At 38.8% G+C, this 18761-nt stretch overlaps 1 protein-coding gene across 4 annotated transcripts; it reads left to right on the top strand.

Moving 5' to 3' along the window:
* Positions 1 to 1083: 1083 nt before the first annotated feature.
* On the top strand, positions 1084 to 18480 carry LOC306997148 (sialoadhesin-like). Of its 4 annotated transcripts, none has more exons than XM_079610272.1 (9): positions 1084 to 1108; positions 1209 to 1246; positions 1425 to 1465; positions 12889 to 13269; positions 13345 to 13632; positions 13714 to 14007; positions 14195 to 14324; positions 17403 to 17471; positions 17647 to 17889. In XM_079610272.1, the coding sequence occupies exons 3-9, from the start codon at positions 1429 to 1431 to the stop codon at positions 17750 to 17752; spliced, it is 1305 nt and encodes a 434-aa protein (XP_079466398.1). In that variant the 5' UTR covers positions 1084 to 1108; positions 1209 to 1246; positions 1425 to 1428; the 3' UTR covers positions 17753 to 17889. The 4 variants fall into 4 exon arrangements, with proteins under 4 accessions (XP_079466398.1, XP_079466400.1, XP_079466397.1 ...); XM_079610274.1 differs by having other exon boundaries at positions 1102 to 1246; positions 17647 to 17665; positions 17792 to 18480; XM_079610271.1 differs by having other exon boundaries at positions 1102 to 1246.
* Positions 18481 to 18761: the final 281 nt, after the last annotated feature.

Here is an 18761-nt window from a genome sequence, read left to right as displayed (position 1 = left end):
TCCTTTGTGAACAAGAGGACAATCAGAGGTCAAAGCTTAAAGTGGAGAGGGTGAGCAGTTTTAAATACTTAGGTGTCCACATCAGTGAGGACCTCACTTGGACACCTCATATCACGCAGCTGGTCAAGAAGGCCCAACAGCGGCTGTATTTTTTGAGGAGGCTGAGGAGGTTTGGCATGTCGCCCAAGATCCTCAAAAACTTCTACAGCTGCGTTATTGAGAGTGTCCTGACGAACTGCATCACTGTGTGGTACGGTAGCACTACTGCTATGGACCGCAAACGCCTGCAGAGAGTGGTGAAGACTGCACAGAAGATCACCAGGACTCCACTACCCTCTCTGCAGAGCATCTACCACTGCAGAGTCCGCAGAAGAGCTGCTTCCATCCTCAAAGACCCCTCCCACCCCCAGCACGAACTGTTCACACTTCTACCCTCAGGACGGAGGTACAGAAGTGTGAAATGCAGGACTTCCAGATTTAAGAACTCTTTTTTCCCCTCTGCCATCAGACTACTAAACAGCTGATAGGAGTATGTTGAAACTCTATTATTTTATATAGAACTGCACCACCTCTTTTTAAATTTTTATCTTTTTATTGCTCTTATTATGAAAAGCACTTAACATTATTGCCTTCATTGCTTTTACTGTTCATTTTGTGTATTTTTGTTGTATGATATTGTTATTGGATGACATTTGGTGTGGAACGGCAAAGTAAGCATTTCATTGTGCAGGGAAACTGTTTCTATGAACTTGAAAAGGTCAACTACAGTAATTAAATTGTACTGTAATTAATTACTGATTGTGATTAGACCAAATGCTCTCAGAAATAATAATCTTTGTAACAATAGTGAAATAAATTACTTAGTTATTACTTAGAAATTAGTAGTGAAAGAAAAACTTGTATAATCCTTATCTGACACAATAGCAGGTTCAGAACATGTTTTGTGCTTTCTTTTTAAATATACCCCTTGTGTATATTAAAGATCGTAATGCAGACCCTTTTGTCAGAGTCACAAATGGTGGTGTTTCTTGTCAGGAAATACTATATTTGACTGAGGTCACGTCTTTGGTGTGATGAGCCTCGACAAGGAAATCTTTTTTTCATCTTGGTGGGTGTCAGCCTCACAGCAACAAATGTGCTAAGCTAATCTTTATGAAAAACACCCTTGTTCACTTCTCTTATTTTAATTTTTCTCTTCTTGGAAGTAGGTTATTTTCCCAGTCCTCTACAGAGAACTACTAAGAAGGTAAGAATGAAAAAATGCTTTAGAAGAAGTTTGAAGTGAGAGGAAAAAATAAAAATGTATTTATGAAAACTGAAATTTAAGTGTAAACTTTGAGCAATGATGTACAGAATGCTGGAAATTCATTAATTTTAACCATTATTAGCATGTAATTTTGGATTTTGTCTTTGTATTGACCAAGGAACATGAAAGCACAGCTGTTACTTCATTTACTTTTCCAAGGTACAGTGCCTGTTTTTCTCTTTTAGATATCTTTTGGTTATTTTCTGTAACAATACATGTTTAAATGTATTAATAAAATTGAACAGAAATGTACATAAATTGAACTTTATAAATAATGGCAATGCTTGAGAATTTGCCTTCTACAGACAAACTCCAGCATACCAGTAACTCGCTTATCCATAACATCAGTGAGACAATGAGAACAGATGTATGTACATTGCTGTGCTATAGGAACCACAATGGATTGGATTTGAACCCAGGTCGCCCGAGTCGCATGCTCACAAATGCACGAGTTTTACCAGTGGCGCCCTCACGCAGATGTGAATCACGCAAAACTGGGGTTACTTTGTGTTCTTTCTTTACTGTTACAAGTTCAGATAAAAAATCGAATCGCTGTGAAAAATCTCAATATATGCACAGTAAGCGGTGTGTGAAAATAAACGCGAAACGGCCTGTACAAAAGTGCGTTTAAATTGAAGCTGTTAAAGAAATAAAGCCAGCAGACACAACATTAAATGTCTTCTGCAATAATATTTTGCTTACCTCCTGACATGATCTTTCATTAGCGCTGAAGGAAGCCGGCATAATATTAGTTTTATTCTTGTTCACGCACTAAAACACGGACAGTTCATTCGTTGGAAGAATGTGAACGTGCGCAACGTGACGCATGGATTGTAATTATTTTAATACAGTTTATGTTGTTACTTTTTATGTATGTAACATTTCTGAATTTATTTGACAACTTTTTGTGTAATTTTTGAGGACTGTTCAGGATTATTTTAATAATTTGTTTAATAATTAATCATATTTTGACAGCCCAAAGGTCTTTTTATTTATTTATCGGATACAGGCAGGCCTACATTTCTTACACCATTTCAAACTGACCATATTTTGTTTTCATTATTTGTCATATTTACATATGTTTACTTTTGTAACTACATTCTATATTTAAGCTGCTTTGCAACCATGCAACATAAATTGATTTGAATTTAATTAAACAATATCTGATATTTAAGGTTAACTTATTGACAAGTTAAAGGTCATAATTATTAAGCTTACTTCATGATTGTGAATTATTATTATTATTATTTTTTTTTTGCAATTCAAAACACCTTTCCTATAAACTTTTATCTATACTGTTTGTATACCCAACATGTAGAACTCAAATACAGCTCATTGTGTTGTAGCCTACATTTAATCATAACAGGTCAACAGAGGATTAAACAAAAATACATTTCTGATTTATTACTTAAATATTTATTACTTAAATATTTTACAAATTAATTGTATTTGCAAATAGCTCATTGTTACATTTACACTGTAGCCAAAGGTTGTCTTTTTCTGCCCTTAGCATCTGTTCCCTAAAATAAACGATACCAAAATGTATTTAAAATACATTTATTGTTTTGCAGTGTACTTTGATCTTAACTCCATTAACCTTATTTCTTATGATTCTCAGGTTAGATAAAGTAAGTTGAGTCTGGCCTAAATTATATAAATTAAATATAAATTACTTACAATTCGGTCAGCAAACTTCTCTGTAATATATGTTCTTGTATAATGTCTTTGAAAAATCAAGCCTTGTTGGGCAGTTATTGTAATCAATCAAATATCTTTTAATTGGTTACTTTTCTTTTTTCAAAAATATGAAGGCAAATAATCACGGCCCATTTACACTGCATGGTTCAAGTGACCCAATTCCGATTTTTTTTCTCTCACGTGGCACAGATCAGATATGACCGGCGAAGAACATGTAAGCAGGAAAAAATCACATGGATTCCGATATTCTCAGATCGGTTTCAGGCCTCAGTCATATGTGGAAATAAATCCGATATGAATCGGATACGTGCATTTGCGTCTGCCATGTAAGCAGAGAAATCGGATATTCCCCAACCCAGTAAATGCGAGTCGTACTACGTCATTAAAAAGGGGACGTCAACTCAGATGGTGATCGCATGACTTATCATTGGCGCGATGGAGGACGAAGGCTCAACACAGTGGAGTTTTTCTCCGCCTTACGAAACCAATGTTTTGCTGACCTTTGAAAATAGTGCGGAAAGTAAAACACAAAAATTTGAGATGTACGGATGAGGTCCAACGTCACCCGAATCCGCAGCCAAAAACAAATCATCCACCCGCCACTCACCCGCACCAATAATTTTATCTGATTTAAGTATCCACACCCGTTGGTCAAATTACTATTATTCTTATGTGTTGTAATGCGTGAGGATAAATTGATTATCATTACCTTCAACGGCGACGGTTGATGTGCGCATCTCTGGTATAATACACTGAATGAGCACTGCTTTTAAATTAACATTTCTTTCAAACTAAATTTATTTGACAGAATTTCATTTTCTTAAATGGCATAAACAGGCTTTACTACCTTGAAACTTAAACTGGAATGGAACATGCTCATATTTTAGAGAATGTAGTTAATATTTTCGTTAATAATGATTTATCATATCCACCCGCGACCCACCCGAAATTAATCAGAATGTTTTTTTTTTTTACTTGACATTACACATATCGCATATACACATATACATATCGCGCTGTTTTACTTAATTTTTCGGGTCAGAACGTCTATATTGGGTTGTTTCGGCAGTGTATAGTGTAAATGCAAATATCGGATACAGGTCACTTTTAAAAGATGGTGTAAGCGGGTCGTCAAAAAAATCAGCAAATCGGAATTGGGCAACAAGATCTGCAGTGTAAATGCAGCCTTAGAGTCAAAGGTGTAGACAGCTCTGGGTTTTCTTGTCTTCAGCTCTGGGTTCCCCTTTGTCAGATCACTACAACGTGAGTCAGAAGTGATTCTGACAAATGGAGATCGCTGGCGAGAGCCTATCTACTTCGAGTGAAATAAAACGAGCCAATGCATATTGGCATACGATAATTGCACCAGCTGCTGTGCATCGCGGTGTGAGCATATAACGAGCAGAAGGTGCATTCGCATTCTTGTCTTTCGCTTCGGAGCCAGACAGTGAATGCTGTTCCTAACTCCTGCAAAATTTCTACCAACGTTAATCTACAAGTCTCTGCGAGGAGGCCTCTGTGTTTGGTGTTGGTGACACTGAGAGTGAGTGCTCACACCGCGGCTATCTCCCTGTGCGTTTCAGCACCTCAGAGCACTTCTAAAAGAGCTAACATTGCGTCTTTTTCAAGATGTCATTCAGATCGTGTGTTTCTGGATGCGTTCAATGTTTGACTCCGGCTGACGGGCATAATCGCTGTATCACGTGCAGAGGTGGAAAGTCCAGGTTCAGAAAGTAAAAGTCCTCCTCAGTATTTTGTTCCAATCACCTGGATTTGCTAATTAGCACAGTTTTTCAGCAGGAGATATAACTAATTAGTGAAATCAGCTGACTGAGTTCATGGGGGGAATAAACATATGGCAGGACTTTTACTTTCTGACCCCTGGACTTTCCACCTCTGATCACGTGCTTGGGCTATAGGCACGCTGAAATGGCGCTCATGGATGACTCATGTTCTCATTGCGGGAACATGACCATCGTGGCGTTACGGTCGAGACTCCGTTACCTCGAAAGAGGTGGATCCAGTGCCTTTCTTTCTGGAAGTGCAGAGGTTACCAGAGTGTGGACGGCACCTTTTTCTGCCCGAAACTGTTCTGGTGCCCCTTCCTCCCTCACTACCCTCGACGGCGGAGCAGCTAAGGGTTACGTGGAAATCCCCCCGGTGGAGCGGTCTGTGGCGATGCAGCTGTGTCCCAAGACCGCTACCTCCTGGCGCGGAAATCCACGTCTCCCCTCCCGGGCGTGTAAGTCCTCATCCGCTCTCGCGGACAAAGCTTACTCAGCCTGTGGAGAACCTCCGCCCTGCATGCCATGGCGCTCCTGCAGGTCTACCATGCCACGGCGCTCAAGGAATTGCACGAGGGTAGTTCCGACCCAGGGGTTATGCAAGAACCACAGTTCTACCAGAAAGACTTGGGAGAGTAAATACGGTGACAATTATCCATTTATTAACAACCCAGCAAGCAATAAAGTTCTTTGGCGTAGGCCCCGTCCGTAGCTCGCAGTCTGAGGGTCCGGACTCTGCATATCCTGCCTGAAGATCAAGGCAGGGGCGCAGCCGACCCCCTGTGAGGTATGGAAGGGACCATCCTGGTGGTGGTGGGGAGGATGGAGGGGAGGATTCGACTTGGAGGTGGAGGGGAGGATGGTGGTGAATTGGAGCGTCAGCATCTGCGAACTCAGACATGAGTAAGTGACCGATCTTTTATACCACGCGTATTGGAATGTGATTGGATAGATAAAGGTACAGCGACGTAACAATTAAGTCTTCCCGGCAGAACTTATGCTAAAGCATTCATTTCTTTGTGTCCTTGAGCACACACACATATGCACACTTCTGCTCCTCCTTCTCATGGGTATAGGCACACACACATAAATAACTATTAATTACTGTACATATCTGCCAATACAGTATAAGGTATTTCTTAGAAACAAAATAACAACATTGTACACAATGCATTATATGCAGTACAATGGCTAAATATCTGTAACAAAAAGGTGTTTAGAATAGAAAAGTAGGCATGGTAATTGCATTGCACTTGATATAATACTGTACAACAGTTAACTACAAATTCATTAACATGTTTACTGGCATTTCGCTTGAAACTTACAGATATAAATGTTATATTTAAACTTTATTGCACAATGCATTGTTCACAATTTCATAATATTACATTTACGTATTATTATTTATTAAATTATCGAAATTTACGTATATTAGTATATCTCTGTATAACATCAGTCTTTCAATGCAAAATATTTAAAGTGTACCTAAAGTATACTTGCAATAGTTCCACTTTAGCATGTATTATCTTTGGAAATCAGAACTATTTCTGAAAAACTAAAGTAGATAAAGTACAAAATTAGTTGTTCCAATTTATCAGACTTTAAGTGTACCAATTTAATATACTAAAAGTACAATTGCAGTGTATTAATATTAAGTACATTCAAATATGTAAATGTATTGTAGTATACTTAGCATAAAATATATTTGAGTATATTTATTTTTCACTAGGGTAATGCTTTTCTTTTATTAATCTTTATGCCTCAATGTAGCTGATTGGCCGTGGGTGAACTTTTGGGTTTCACTTTATTTGGATGGTCCTTTTAACACATTCTGTTGTCTATAAGTTACATTGCACCTTCATGTGTTCTAACTATCATTAGAGTGTTAGTAGAGCATTAGTAGACTGGTAGGGTTAGGGTTAGAATAAGTTGGCATGTAGTTGCAAAGTTACTTATAGTCAGTAGAGTGTCTGTTGGAGGAGCATCACAATAAAGAGTTTGCAGATATTAAGCAGACAGTTTACTAATACTCTAATGAGAGTTAGTTGACATGTAGTTGCACAGTTACTTATAGTTAACAGAATGTTCAAAAGGGACCATCAAAAGAAAGTGTTACCAACTTTTGTACTTGCGGTGAGGTGGGGGCGAAAACCACAACGTTTCTAAATGACAGACCACAAGTATAGCTCAAATGCCTCAGTTATAGTGCTAAACAAATGTTATCTTCGATAAACATCTTGCAAATCGGGGCAGTTTCTTTCTTGTGCATTGCATTGAGATCATCAACTTTCTGACACGTACAGGGTATGGGGAGAATGAAACCATGAAAGCTATATATATATGTGTCTTGAGTGTCTGCTTGATGCGATATAGGAACTTAGCCCTGTTCTGATAAGCAAAAGAAGAATAGAATAGAATAGAATAGAATAGAATGAGGAATTTATATAGCGCTTTCATATGTACTACTGTACACCCAAAGTGCTTTACAATCGTATCAGGGGGTCTCTCCTCAACCACCAGTGTGCAGCATCCACTTGGATGATGCGACGGCAGCCACAGTACAACGGCGCCAGTCTATAAGTAACATTGCCCCTTCATGTCTTCTAACTATCATTAGAGTGTTAGTAGAGCATTAGTAGACTGGTAGGGTTAGAATAAGTTGGCATGTAGTTGCAAAGTTACTTATAGTCAGTAGAATGTCTGTTGGAGGTGCATCACAATAAAGAGTTTGCAGATATTAAGCAGACATTCTACTAATACTCTAATGAGAGTTAGTTGACATGTAGTTGCACAGTTACTTATAGTTAACAGAATGTTCAAAAGGGACCATCAAAATAAAGTGTTACCAAAAAAAGTTGTATTTTGTACAAAATGGCACATAGTCACACTTGTGGTCTTCCCGGGTCAAAATGACCGGCCTATAAAAAATAACTTATAAATCACTCATTATGCTATATTATCACCCAATATTGGATTCAATCTTTTTGTCAACTTGTTCTCTTCCAATTAGGACTGGATTTATATTTATATTTGCATCTGATTAATCATAGGCTTGATTTATCTGAGAGTAGGCATCACATTTTTTGAGTAAGAAAAGCATTATTTTTGAATAATTTTGGAAATATTAAATAAAATATGAAGAAAAAGTATTGATCACACTAGTCTACTTTAATTTTTCACTATAAAGTGTGTTTTGAAAAAAAAATATTTTGTACAAAATGGCAGTTATGGAGTTACACTTGTGTTGTTCCAATGAGCCATTGAGGGCCATTGTTTCAATGGGCCATTAAAAAAGTGAATGGGAGAGACTGAAAATAAGAGAAAAAAATAGTTTTCAGGAGCATGTTCATTATGTTCAAGTACACATGTGCATGTGTGCTTGCAAACATCGAGCCCTTGGACGTGTGCATGTGTGGATACATGCATACACACGCTACCCAAACACACACGCACGTTAAAACACACAAACTGTTTTGAGAATTACACACATTCTTTTTCACAGAGAGAAACTTGATCCTACCCTGAACTCCATCTAATATTCATCCACACACACACACACACACACACACACACACACACACACACACACACACACACACACACACACACACACACACACACACACACACACACACACACACGAATGCGCGTTATGTTCTTCATCAGATCATTTGATCAAGGTACGTTTTTTTGTGGCCGTCGGCCAGCTAGGCCTGGATTGGCGCCCGCGCCCAACAGGCTCGACGGGTGCTTCCTTCCTAGCCGCCGCCTAGCGCCTGCCTCTAGGTCAGCACCCTTCCTGCCAGAGCTCCACACCGAGCTCTCTAAATCGTGGAACGCTCCATTCTCCGCGAGACTTCGCTCCCCTGCTTATTCAACTCTCTCCCACGTGGACGGAGCCGTCGAAAAAGGCTACAGCCGGATTCCCCCAGTGGAAGAGGCGGTCGCAGTGCACCTTTGCCCGCCATCTCCAAAATGGCACTCAAAGTATATGTCGCGGCCATCGCAGCGTTCGTCGAGTCGACGCGCGGCCAGGCGATAGGAAGGAATGAGCTCATCATCCACTTCCTTAGAGGAGCCAGGAGGATGAATCCCCTACCGCCCCCCTCGGTTCCTATCTGGGATCTTTCCTTGGTCTTAGAGGCCCAGAAAGCACATCCCTTTGAACCGTTACACTCTGTGGATCTGAAGTACCTCGCGTTCAAAACCGCGTTTCTGATTGCTCTGGCATCAGTTAAACGTGTGGGTGACTTACACGCGCTCTCTGTGAGCGCTGCGTTTCTCGAGTTTGGACCTAATGACTCTAAAGTCGTCCTTAAACCGTGACATGGCTATATCCCCAAAGCGATCGGCACCCCGTTCAGAGCGCAGATCATTTCACTCTCAGCTTTGCCGGCATCAGGCAGCGAGGTCGATGCGAACCTCTTTTGCCCTGTCAGAGCGCTGAGAATTTACGTCACGCGCTCCGACGCCTTCAGGCGCTCGGAGCAGCTTTTTGTTTCGTTCAGTGGGCGCACCAAGGGTCTCGCCGCCTCGAAACACAGCCTATCCAGATGGATAGTGGACGCTATTGCTGTGGCTTACGCGTCAAAAGACCTGCAATGCCCTTTGGGCGTTAGAGCTCACTCCACCAGAGGCATGGCCTCTTCATGGGCTTGGTCCAGCGGGATTTCTATTCATGACATTTGTACGGCGGCAGGCTGGGCCTCCCCGTCTACATTTGTTAGGTTTTACAACCTAGAAGTCCCCGCCCTACAGGCTAGACTTCTTTCAGTCTAAAAAAGTCCTAAACGACTTACTTGGTGAAGTGCGCTACAAGGGTAGATGTGTTCAATATAAGACCGGCGGTGCCGCTCTGTATGTGTATCCCCTTATAAAGTGCTTATGTACATGTGCGAGCCCACTCTGTTGGCCTGGGGCGTCCCCCCTTGGGATTCATGTAGTGACTGCTTAGCGCACACGGCGTTGACCAGGGGTTCCCGGTGCGTACTTTCAGTACGAGAGAACCTCTCGTAAGAGAACGTACTCGGTTACCTAACGTAACCTCGGTTCTCCCTAGAAGAGGGAACAAGTACTGCGTTCCCTGCCGTGTCGCGCAACGAGCTCATTTCGCTTCAAGCGATGAAAAACACTGTTTTGCAGCCTCAAGCTACCTTTTATACGCTAAGCCACCCCCGTTTTGGCGGGCTTTGACGCGTGAGGGCGCGAAGCGTGACGTCACGCCAGGAGCTCAGTGGTAGGCTGCAGCAGTTGCCGCGGGGCAGCCAATGAGCGCGCGAGACAGACCGCTCTAGGTCTGACTGCTGCTGCACTGCGTTGACAATGTATACAAATGTAAGGATACATTTTTGGCTTCAATATCTCGAGCAAAGAGACTTTACCCGGTGCGTACTTTCAGTACGCAGTACTCGTTCCCTCTTCTAGAGAGAACCGAGGTTACGTTAGGTAACCGAGTACGTTTCTCTCCGTGAAAAAGAAAAAGAATACTCAAAACAGTTTGTGTATTTTAACGTGTGTGTGTGTGTGTGTGTGTGTGTGTGTGTGTGTGTGTGTGTGTGTGTGTGTGTGTGTGTGTGTGTGTTTGGTAGTGTGTGTGTGTGTATGCATGTATCCACACATGAACACGTCCAAGGGCTCGATGTTTGCAAGCACACATGCACATACATTAACACGCTCCTGAAAACTAAATGTTTCTCTTATTTTCAGTCTCTACCATTCACTTTTTTAATGGCCCATTGAAACAATGGCCCTCAATGGCTCATTGGAACACCACACAAGTGTAACTCTGTGCCATTTTGTACAAAATAAAAGTTTTTCAAAACTTTTTTCCTGGTGAAAAATTTTAGTAGATTAGTGTGATCAACAGTGCCAATTTTCTTCATATTTAATTTAATATTTCCAAAAATATTCAAAAATAATATTTTTTTTACTAAAAAAATTATATACCTACTCTCAGATAAATGAGGCCTACGATTAATCAGATGCAGTCCTAATTGAACGAGAACAAGTTGACAAAAAGATTGAATCCAATATTGGGTGATAGCATAATCAGTGATTTATAAGAATTTTTTTATAGGCCGGTCATTTTGACCTGGGAAGACCACAAGTGTGACTATGTGCCATTTTTTACAAAATAAAAGTTTTTCAAAAAAAAAACTTCCTGATGAAAAATTAAATAGACTAGTGTGATCAACAGTGCCAATTTCCTTCATATTTAATTTAATATTTCCAAAAATATTCAAAAATAATGTTTTTACTAAAAAATGTGATGCCTACTCTCAGATAAATGAGGCCTATGATTAATCAGATGCAAATAGAAATATAAAACCAGTCCTAATTGAACGAGAACAAGTTGACAAAAAGATTGAATCCAATATTGGGTGATAATATAGTATAATGAGAGATTTATAAGCAAATTTTGTAAGCCGTTCATTTTGACCCGGGAAGACCACAAGTGTAACAAGGTGACAAACCCCCCACTAAAAAAGTAAGAAAATTGTCCAAAAACATTTGAGAAGTAGTCATACCCTTTGCGAACAAAGTCACTAAGTTTCAGTACAATGCGATAACATAAACTAGTATTTCCGGGAAAAAGAAAATCTTCTCCGGGTCAAAATCACCCGAAGACCACATGAAATATTAGAAGTGATTTTAACTGTTCATGTTATGTTTCTTTATTAAACTTTTGATTCTGATTATGGATGAATTATTATTATTTCTCATTTATTATTTGATTGTCTACTGTTAAAGGGGTCATATAATGGTACGTGCACTTTTACAAGTTGATTGTACTGAAATGTGTGTTGGCAGTGCCTGTACACAACCATCATATAATGATACAAATTCATCCTGTGTTTTTTTTTTTTAAATCTCCTTATATGTTTTCCCCTGTCTCAAATCGAGCTGTCTGACCATGTGACGTCACACGGTTGGACGCCCCTCCCACGATTGTTAATTGACAGCAGCATTTCAACACAGACCCGCCCTGAGCGAGCTGTCATCATAGTCCGCCATTGTTGATACGCTGGAGCAGAATGGCATCTAAGCGATTGTGGTGTTCTGCTCTTGGGTGTAATAACGAACACAGCAGTCATTTTGATGTTTCTAAATCTAAACCGCTGAAGATGCAGTGGCTGAGTTTTGTTTTCAAAGGGACGATCATCGTCAATGCTTTCATGTTGACTTCCAAAATGACTTCCATCTGCTCCTTTTCTGATCATGGAAATGTAAAGGAAAAATTTAAATGAATTGTATGTGATTAGTACAAACAATGAATTTTCATGAAAAGAATGAAAGAGAAATGAAAATGAATGAATGAATGTTTGCGCGAATCATTTCTCACCAGACTTACTCTATGCCCTATATACTAGCATTATAAGCTAATCAGTGGTTCGAGCTAAAACTGGGTACATTCGATTAGCATGAAAACATCCCGAGAACGGTCTACTCGGTACCCACGTTTTATTAACCCCTAGGTTCATTTAAAAAAAATCAAAGGTCAAATTAACAATGAGAAGATTTAAAAATCATAACCAAACATACAATAAGCCATACATCTTTACAGTAAAAGTTTACAGCAGTTACAAAGAGCTGAATCTACTGACACTTGTTCAAACTAAGTTCAGTGTACTATAACTAACAGAAAACAATATGAGTGAAATGAAATGCTGAATAAATGCCAGCTTAAAGTCTGCGTGAACCGGAAGTTGCAAACGACTTTTCTCAAGTGTTGTGACGCATTTCCGAGTGAAACGGAATATTGAACAGAGGGCAGGGTTTTACTTCAGCGCTCCTCCTCTCCATCTCTCGCCCATAGCAGAGTAACGGTTTGAGGGGAGTGGTTAAGCGTTTAACCAACCCAAGTTGTCAAGCCTATGTCATCAGAAAAAGACTCATTTCAGACCCGGAAGTAACTTTTCAGACTTTGATTAAAGATAACTTCGGCAAACAATTTTTTCCCGTGTATTAACTTGCACGGATTAATTGTTTACCACAAGACGAGTAATATCCGCAAACAAAGTAAATAGGGTCAATTTTGATTTCATGCCGACTTTAAATAAACACACAGCCATGCTAATGGCTCCCACTTTTGTCCCACAGGTGTTCTGCTGTTTGATACTTTAGCATGGGAAGTGAAAATGCCGAAAGACATTCACGGCCTCCAAGGTTCCTGTCTGGTTATACCATGTTCTTTCTCTTACACATCATATCCACCCAAAGACCCACGTAGAGTTGTGTGGTATCAGTGGGTCTCTAAAGGTTATCCTTTAGTTTATGATCCATGGTATCCAAACAAAGTCATTGAAAAGTTCAGAGGAAAAACTGATTTATATGTGAACTCAAGTAGGGATTGCAGTCTGCTGATCAAGAAACTGGAACACACCCATCATGGGGAGACATTGTATGCATGGATTGACCCTGAAAATGTTGGATGGCGCACCTACGCATTTTATGACATCACCTCCACAATTGTAGTTGATGGTATGTAAATAATTTGGTCTCTTGATCTGGTTATGAGAGTGTGTTGACTGATTATGACATTTTCGTTAATTGTAGCAAGTCCACAGCAGCCCAGCATCAGTATTTATGGAGGTGAAAGGACGGGTGAACCCATAACAGTAGCATGTTCGACTTTCCACACATGTCCATACAGCAAACCAAACATCATTCTGAACGGTACTGAAGGAACTGACCAATTAAAAAATGAGCATATTGAAGATGGCCTGTGGAAAATCACTCTGACACGCACAGGTGTCGTAAAATCAGAAAATGTTACTATTAGGTGTTCTGTAACACATTATGGTGGCATAACAGTGACAGCTACAAACGACAAAAGTGCCAAATGTGAGTAAACACAAATATGAACTGCTTTGTGTGCTATTAGGTTCACTTTAAAATACCTATTACATCTCAGTTCAATTGCAGGTGTTCATCATAAAATAACGATTGAGCCTGAACTGGCAGAAGTCACAGAGGGCGTCGCAAAGAACTTCACTTGTTATGTCTATCACTCCTGCCAGAGGGAGACTCCAACCATCACATGGAACTATGAGAACATGACAGTCTCAAATGACAGTAACAAACTTTCTGGTTTAGATCGTGTCACCTATTCCACCATAACCTTTCTGGGTTCAAAAGATGACCATGGGAAGAAACTGATTTGCACTGGAAAATTATCTGGACAAGACATTACGGCATCTGTTGTTTTGCATGTGCAATGTAAGTGATATTTTAGCATCTTGTATGATGTGTGTGATCTCTCATGTCTCTTCATTCATATTTCCTTACACTCCAGAATAGAAGCATGCGCTTTGTTTTTCCCTCTAGCTCCCGCTTACATCATTGCCTTGCCTTTTAGTTATGATATTTTCAGTTGTATGCTAATAATAATGTTTAATCCTTTTAGCCCCATTCATTGAGGCAGACTCATTGCTTACTGAACTGAAGACTATTGGTCTGTACATCCTGGCACCTTTACTTGTGTTACTCCTTGCTTGCATAATTCCTGGAGTCATCATATTCAAGAAGCGGCAAAGGTAACTCTTTGTATGTTACTTTAGACCAGAGGTTCCCAAAGGCCAGGTTCACGCAGAAGGAGAATACAGTTGTAAGTTTTGTATTTGAGTCCTTAATATGGTCCTTAATACAGTTACCTTCACACACAATTAATAATGGGTTCTAAGTGACAACCGCATACTAACCGAAAACACACCCGTACATTTTGTCATTCTTGTAAAACATGTGCTGTGTGAACAGAACGGATCCGGACTTGACAACTAGTCTGTCATGTCATACAGTGCGCGAGAGACGCTCTGCACTGCAAAAATACGTCTCCCATGTGTTGTGGGTTTTCTGCAGAGGTGGGTAGAGTATCCAAAAACTGTACGCAAGTAAAAGTACAAGTACTTATAGAAATATTTACTCAAAGTAAAAGTAATAATCTTAATAGTTACTTGAGTAAAAGTAAAAAAGTAACCAATGAGAAAACTATTCAAGTAGCTAGTTACTAGTTACTTCGGATCATAGGCCTATATATATGATATATATATAAAACATGATATTATTTAGATATTTTTTATTTAAATGATTATTATCATAATTAGATAGGCTATCTTTGCCACAAAAACAGAATAGACAAGCATTATTTCTGCCATCTGTAGACCGAAAATCATTGCCTGTCCTTTGGTTTGTATAATAGTAACTTATACAACTACAGTTGGATTATTAGACAATGTCGAAATATAGTGAATCTGCAGAGTTTTGCATTTAAAGGCATGTAAAGGGAAACATTGACACCGAGAAGAAAGAGTTAAAACTCTTCACATGTGCTCGCGCTGACCGCTACTGAACACCTGAACACAAACAACGATCAAATGCACATCGACGGATCTTCTTCTGTCTCTTTTCCAAAATGCAACAGTGTCTAAGGCAGGCAAAGGCATTCGTTTTCAAGTTGAGTTCGCACGCCACTGCGCAATATGCACACATTACCGCGGGATGGCGGTGTTCATTTCATATGTGGACAATGGTAGCTTATTTATTGTTTAAAGTAATGTATATGTCCAAAAAAATGGGTAATGTCATACTTTGAAGTAGTGCTATCATATCGTAATAATCTGTTTGGTTGTAAAATATATTACCTGAATTAAATTAAATCGAATATCGTCCTGTGGAATCATTCATTCACAGACAGCTTACGAAGATGTTCAACTAATAAAGATCTTCATCGCTGGCAAAAAATATGCATTTGCAGATTTGCTTTCACTTGACTGTACTGTAGGTCCACGGCCACTTCATCCAACGCTCTTGATGTTCTTAAATCTTCCTGTTACGACTCCGAGTCGAGTGTGAATTGAAAGTGCTTCAGACGATTCAGTGTGTGCAGGAAACTGAACAGATAATACAAACTGATTCGCGAACCGATTTAGACAGATCTGACCACTTGTTTGATGAAGTTTTTGAACAGAATCGACTCAAAAGAGTGATTCATTTGTGAATTGAGCATCGCTCATGCCCCAAAAAAAAGATACAGCGCGCTTGGAATAAACTACGCATTTAACAACACGTATTGCATTAAAATAAAGTAACGAGAGGAACGTCGCTCAACGTAACGAAGTAAAAGTACCTTTTTTTTTATTAGAAATGTACTCGAGTTAAAGTAAAAGTACCCACATTTAAATCTACTCTTAAAAGTAAAAATTTTCCCAAAAAATACTCAAGTAAATGTAACGAAGTAAATGTACTTCGTTACTACCCACCTCTGGTTTTCTGTAACTTACAGCGATGGAGATATGAGCTGTGTGTTATCTAAAGGTTTTAGATCCAGTCTTTGCTCTCCACTGGAGCCACTCCTGTCAGTTTTGTGATCTACATGCAAGTCAAATGCTCTCCACCCAGATATAAACGTCAGTTAATGAATATTTGACGGATGAACTCACGGCTTGATTGGACTCTTGTCGTATCAAAAGTGATTTGTAGTTTTATGGACGACACCATCTTTGATATTACTTTGATCACTGTCGCTGTGGTTTCTGGTAAGAGAATAGCAGAGAGTGGATGAGTTGAGCCAATTTGTCTTGAAAATGAGCGTATTACTGTAATGTGTCCAACTAAAACCTCTACATAAATTGCAGGATGTGGTGAATCCTTGTGAATAACCAATTTGAATAAATAATAAACTTTGAAAAAAAAAAGTGGTCTCTTGGCTCAACATGCCCCCAATGAGGGGTAAATCGAGCCAATGGAAAGAATAAGTTTGAGCCACATGGGGGTGTCATTGATTATGCTGAAGTAACATGAAGTTATGCTGATTTTCACCTCATATTTAAAGAGAGATTCATTTTGACAAGAGAAATTATCAAATGACTTCTTAAAATCTCTGTGTTGTGATGGACTGGCCATCCATCCTGTTTCCTCGCCTATGGCTCCAGACGCTGGGTGAGGATCCAGCTCCCCGTGACCCTAATAATAATAAAGTGGTTTGAATAATGGAATCGATGGATGGATGACTTCTTAAAAGTATTATCTAAAGATAAAGTCTACAACTTTAAAGGCCTTCTTCAACAAGGCTTATTAGAACAAAATAAAATGTAACATTGAAGGGAAAAAACTGCCTTACAACCGTGAGTAATTAATGACAGAATTTTCATTTTTAGGTGAACTAACCCTTTAAGTCAAAAATGTCTAAATTTAAGCCGTGTTTTTAGCAAATGCTAAAGTGTTATTCTGAGAACAAAGTAGATGACTTCTAATAAGTTGCCATATCAGTTACCATATTTGGCTTTATAGATGTTCATTGGATGATAAGCAGTGCTTATCTAGATAAAATATGTTTTTGCATTTACTCTTGCTCTTTTGCTGCTTGATGAGATGGTCTTTAATCATTTTATTTTCTATACCTTCTTTTAAAAGATATATCATGTAACAGTAGATCATTTTGAAAATTCACATTGATATTATGCACTGATGTTTATCACTTTTAGTCAACATCCAGCAATTAGGTTAATGAAAAGCATTTGACTGGAGGTAAAATCAAAGAGGAAATAAAAGAAAGAATTGAAATAAAAAAGGGCGGAAAGTTCATGAAGAAAGTTTGACATAACATCTGTCCCCAGGTCAAAAGATGTATGTACGGTGACAGGAAACAAACCTTTCTCCAAACCTCATATGCCATCACCAAAGAGGTACAGTACACTTGAACCCTTATAAGTCTCTGAAAGACTTACATGCATTGTTAATTAGTAGATGTTCCGGGTTTTTTTAGTTCAATATAAAAAAAATGTACACAAAAAAAAAAGAAATATATTTGTTATATTTAAGTGGAATAACCACATTTTTTTTCCCCACCATGCACATCAGTGACCCAAAATCCTACAATGTGAGTATATTATTTACACATTGTTGCACTATGGAAAACATGCTCCGATCATATGACAAATGCTTACTAAAATATGTTATTGATTGATGTCTGGCTCCCTGTTTTGTCTTGAAATATTCCATTAAGAATTATGATTGTGATGCTGAGTATACCAACATGGATGAACTCAACATGTATGGAAATATCTGATGAAAATGCTGTACATCAAACAACTAAAATGGGCTTCAAACTTCAAGTTGACTTCAAACCATATTTATTTTATAGACTTTACTTAACTTACCTTTATATACTATATGCATATATCTTAGTAATTCCAGTTCTGTTGGGCAAGTTGGTTAAGAAAACAATGCTCTGTGTCACGTTCTGTTGTTTCAGTTTCATGTTCAAGGACTTTTAGTTTGTCTTCATTATTTCCTGTGTTTCCTTTGTTACTAAGTATGTTTTCATTGGTTGCCATGGTGATTAATTGGTTCATTTATTATCTCACACCTGTTTTATATTCAGTTCATTATTTTGTTGCCCTTAGTTATTTCAGTTATTTTAGTGTTGAATGTGCATTAACACACTGTTTCCTTTATTTCTCATTATTGGATATTACTCTTTTGTTTTATTTAATTATATGTTTAAGCTGTATTAGATCATTTTGCCTCGCCTCATCTTCACCTGCCTGTACATGACACTCTGATGTATCATTATGAATTGTATATCTAAAAAAAATTTTTTTTTTTAGAGATTTAAAGATAAAAAAAAAAAAAATGTTTTCTACTGATTTTGTACCTGACTATTTAATTTGATTAAATCATATTGTTACTTCTAGTTGACATACCATTTGGTTGTATTTATTTAATTTCTTCTGTCTTGTTTTTTTCACCTTTCACTGCTTGCTTGTAATGTGCTGCTCACTGCAGAGCCAAAAGCATTTCTCAAAAGTATTGTGAGATAAGACGAGACCATCATACTAGAGACTAGAGACCACCAGTGCCAATGGTTCTACGTCTACTTACGAAGTATTTGTGAAATGCAATCAAGGTCATGGTGTGGCTGGACTTTCAAGCTCCACCTATTACATTCAGAAAGGGGGAGCTGGATGCCAAGC

The sequence above is a fragment of the Phoxinus phoxinus genome (assembly GCF_949152265.1).
Source record: "Phoxinus phoxinus genome assembly, chromosome: 4".
NCBI lineage: Eukaryota > Metazoa > Chordata > Actinopteri > Cypriniformes > Leuciscidae > Phoxinus > Phoxinus phoxinus.
The sequence above is the reverse complement of the archived record's forward strand: the minus strand, read 5'-3'. Positions and strand labels throughout refer to the sequence as shown.